The sequence below is a fragment of the Suricata suricatta genome, chromosome 12 (genome assembly GCF_006229205.1).
Source record: "Suricata suricatta isolate VVHF042 chromosome 12, meerkat_22Aug2017_6uvM2_HiC, whole genome shotgun sequence".
Lineage (NCBI taxonomy): Eukaryota > Metazoa > Chordata > Mammalia > Carnivora > Herpestidae > Suricata > Suricata suricatta.
Window position 1 is genome coordinate 105,442,150 of NC_043711.1, and position 3,784 is coordinate 105,445,933.

A 3,784-nucleotide genomic window follows, 5' to 3' on the forward strand; every position below is an offset into this window, starting at 1 on the left:
GTGGGAAGGCGGCCTCGATTCAGGGACCGCCCCCTCCAAATGCACCCGGCTCTGGGTCTGTCAGCTGGCCCGGGTCTTGTCTGGTTCCCGAAAATGCATGGGTCCTGGATCTTCCTCTGACCCCAATCTGTAGATGATGGGGGGGGATCTGGGGCAGTCTCCCCCATCTCCCATCTGGGGAGACTTCACTGTAAAGACACAGAGCCCCCAAGGTCAAGGTGAGGCATTGCCAGACATTCCTTCATGGTTGGAAACTGGCAGAGGGGAGAGGGGACAGACGGGGAGCGGGCCAAGGGGAGAGCAGGCAGAGGGGAAGTGGGCAGAGGGGAAGCGGGCAGAGGAGAGGTGGGCAGAAGGGAGAGCAGACAGAGGAGAAGCAGGTAGAGGGGAAGTGGGCAGAGGGGGAGCGGACAGAGGGGAAGTGGGCAGAGGGGAAGCGGGCAGAGGGGAAGTGGGCAGAGGGGAAGTGGGCAGAGGAGAAATGGGCAGAGGAGAAGTGGGCAGAAGGGAAGCAGGCAGAGGGAGGCGGGCAGAGGGGAAGTGGGCAGAGGGGGAGTGGGCAGAGGGGGAGCGGGCAGAGGAGAAGTGGGCAGAGGGGAAGCGGGCAGAGGTAGGCGGGCAGAGGGGAAGCGGGCCGAGAGCAGCTAAGTGGAGCAGGGCTGGGAGCCAGCAGCAGGGTGGAACAACACTGCTTACTTCTCAGTGCCAGACGCTCCTGGCCGTATTTGTTCCTTATTTTGAAATAACTCTAGATTTGGCGTGAGTTTCAGAGACACGTGCAGGGGTGCAGCGCGGCCCCCGCCCTGTGGTCACATCTTGCGTGGTGCAGGGCCAAGTCAGGTCCAGAAACCAGCCCTGGTTCAGATGGTGACTTTTATTTTCTTTATTATATTGTCAGTGTTCTCAGTATTTCCAGAGGGAGCATGTACTAGCAAGTCTTCCCGCCCCAGCTCCCGTTCTTTAATTATATAAACCAAACCCGGAGGACCGTGTGGAGAGCTCCAGGCGCGGCTGCAGGTGAGCAGGTGGCGGGCGCGCTCCAGACGCTCCCCCCGCAGCAAACGCCGTGCAGGACCGTCCACCCCGGAGATGCACCTCTTTCTTCCCGCTTCCTGACCAGCGAGACTGCACGTCCGGACTTCCAGAACCTCAGGAGACCGCTTCCCCGGCGCCCAGAGCAGCGGGACCAGAGGGCACAGACCGCGCAGGTGCCCCCGGGACCAGCCGGGAGGGCCATTGGAGCCCGGCCCGACCCCGGGTCCTGAGCGTCCGCAGCAAACCTGGGGGCTGCAGGTTTCTCTCCAGAGGGAGCAGCAGGCTGGACACTTGGCACCCACCTCGCTGTCCATGTGATGGTGGGGCCGGAGCAGGGGCAGAGGGGCCGTCTCTGAGGAAACCCTGCAGAAGGACCCTGGAGCAGACGCCCTTGGGTTTGCTGAAGTGGCCAGAAGTCACAATGTTTCTGCATCCCGGGCACAGGGTCAGGGTCCAGGGCCCAGACATCCAGAGACCAATGTGTTGGGAGGTCCCAGCCCCCACGGCCTCCTCCTGCGGGAGGCACACCCTACGGCCCCTGAGCTACCCCCCACCTCGGTCCCTCCGTCCCTGTCTCCATCACCCACAGGCCACTCTGGCCTCGGGATCTGGGACCGGGCACCAAATGGGGCACAGTGCATGCTGGTGGCTGCCTGGTCCCGGTCACTCACCATGCAGGGATTTCCTGTGGGAAACTGGGTGGCTTTGGGCCTCTGCTAGGAGAAGTTTCCGGGACGTGTGCAGACCCTGGCAGCAGATGGCTGGTGTTGCCAGAACAGCGACGGGTCACCTCGAGGACCAGGTGACAGCCCCTCCCCACCCCCGCTTGACGTGAGGCCCAGGTGGAGGCCGGCATGAAGGCTCCCGCGCTCCTGGTTGCCAGTTGTGTGGCCGGGTTCACGCAGCTCTGCATGGAAAGTGAGGGCGCCCGGGCGGGCAAGGGGCAGTTGCAGGGACAGGTTGGGGGGCAGGTGTGGGGTCAGGCACAGGGGCATGTGGGGGGCAGGTGCTGGGGCAGGTGCCGGCCCAGTCTCGCCTGGGTTAGACCCCTCCACCTCCTCCGAGTTCTTTGCAGCCCCTGCTGTGGCGTGGCCCACCCTGCCGGCAGCCCTGGGGATGTTTTGCAGCCAGGCTGGGGCAGGTTAGCCCCTCCTGGCCGTCCCCCCAGCCTGCTGTCAGCAGCGACCGTCAACAGCCTGGTTCCTCACTTGATTCTCAACTTGGTTTCAAAAGGCCGCGGCCCTGTGAGCAGCCATGTGCTGACGCCAGACGGGAGCAGCCAGGAACAGCCTGTCGGGGACGAGAGAGGGTTCAGGGTCTGAGCCCTCTGGTCTGCTCCAGGAGGGCCGCGGCCCCCACACCACATCCAGCCTTCCTGTTTGCTCCACGTTGGCCCCTGGGGCCCTTTGATCCTGCTCTGCCCACCTGGGATCCCTGCGTGCAGCCCTCGTCCCGAGTTTCCTAAGTGTTGGGGTGGGGGTGCTGGGACCCCCGGGCTTGAGCTGGGTGGTGGAGACCGTGTGGCCACAACAGGTCTGAGGGAAGCCCGTTGGGGGAAGCTCCCTCAGGGCCAACGGCTTTGATCTGGACGTGGTGCAAGTGCGGTTTGGAAAGCTGCCCCCCACCCCCCACGGGCAGTGCGGGCACCCGGCACATAACCTGTCACCCAGTGGGGGGACGAGACAGCCAGACCCGGGGAGGCCAGCTGGTTCTGACGCGGAGTGGGGGCCCCAGGGAGGGCGACAGCGTGGTGGGTCTGGTGGCCCTAGCAGCAAGACCATGCCGACGCAGCAGGTGCAGGTAGCTGACCTGTGAGCCCGCCCCAGGGTCTGGGTCACAGTGGCCTGGGGGCACTGATTCCAATGGGAGAACTGAGCCCACGCGGTGTGACATCACCCTTCAGCCTCGTCCTCCCCGGACACCAAGGCTGAGGAAGGTGAGAGGTGACTCAGGCCAGCCGCTTCCCCAGAGCCTCTGGAGGGACATAGCCCAACTGTCCCCCAACTTCATGGCTTAAGGACTAGAGATGCATGCTGGCCTGCTGAGGCCCTCGTGCTCTGGCGGGGTGGGGGTGGGGCAGGGGTGAGGGGGGACGGGTCCGGGGGTGCTGCTGGGGGGATGTCCGTTCCCCTTCAGCTAGAGGGGTCAGAGTACAACTGCCAGGGCCTAGCCCGTCACTGGGCCCCCTGTCCCTGGGGGCCCTGCGTCATCCCTGTGACAGGGGGCCGCTCTCTCCTCTAGGGGGCACTAAGCGCATAGTTCAGAGCACCTGGAAACTTCTGCCTTCAGAGGCCACTGGCATCTGGCCCAGCTCAGAGCTGACCCAGAGCATCACCTCCCCCTTCTCCCCGGAGGCAGGCTGGCTGGGCGCATTCCAGGAGCGGCTTCCGTGGGCCCCGCCACAGAACTGGTCAGGGCTGCCGTGTGCTCCATGGGGCCCGACGGCAGAGCCAGCTGCCAGTGCTGCGGCCCCAAGCGAAGCCTCCGGGTGGCTGGCCGCGGTCCCACACAGGGCCACCGCAGGCCCCTCTCTCTGTGCGGCCACACGGTGGGCCAGGACACCAGCTGTGCCCTCTCCTGGGGAGGCCGGGACCACACGGATGGGCAGATCCTGGGCCAGCTGCGCCCGCTCGAAGAGCAGGAGGAGGAGGAAGAGGAGCGGCGGGGGGGGGGGGGGGGGGGGGGGGGGGGGGGGGGGGGGGGGGGGGGGGGGGGGGGGGGGGGGGGGGGGGGGGGGGGGGGGGGGGGG

At 66.0% G+C, this 3,784-nt stretch overlaps 1 protein-coding gene across 1 annotated transcript in view; it reads left to right on the plus strand.

Moving 5' to 3' along the window:
- The first annotated feature begins 643 nt into the window (after positions 1–643).
- BIRC7 (baculoviral IAP repeat containing 7) overlaps positions 644–3,784 on the plus strand; it is a 5,727-nt gene continuing 2,586 nt past the window's right edge. Inside the window, 3 exon segments of the mRNA XM_029919268.1 lie at positions 644–1,877; positions 2,066–2,971; positions 3,277–3,688. Of these exon segments, the coding sequence (XP_029775128.1) occupies positions 3,467–3,688 (222 nt within the window). The 5' untranslated portion in view covers positions 644–1,877; positions 2,066–2,971; positions 3,277–3,466.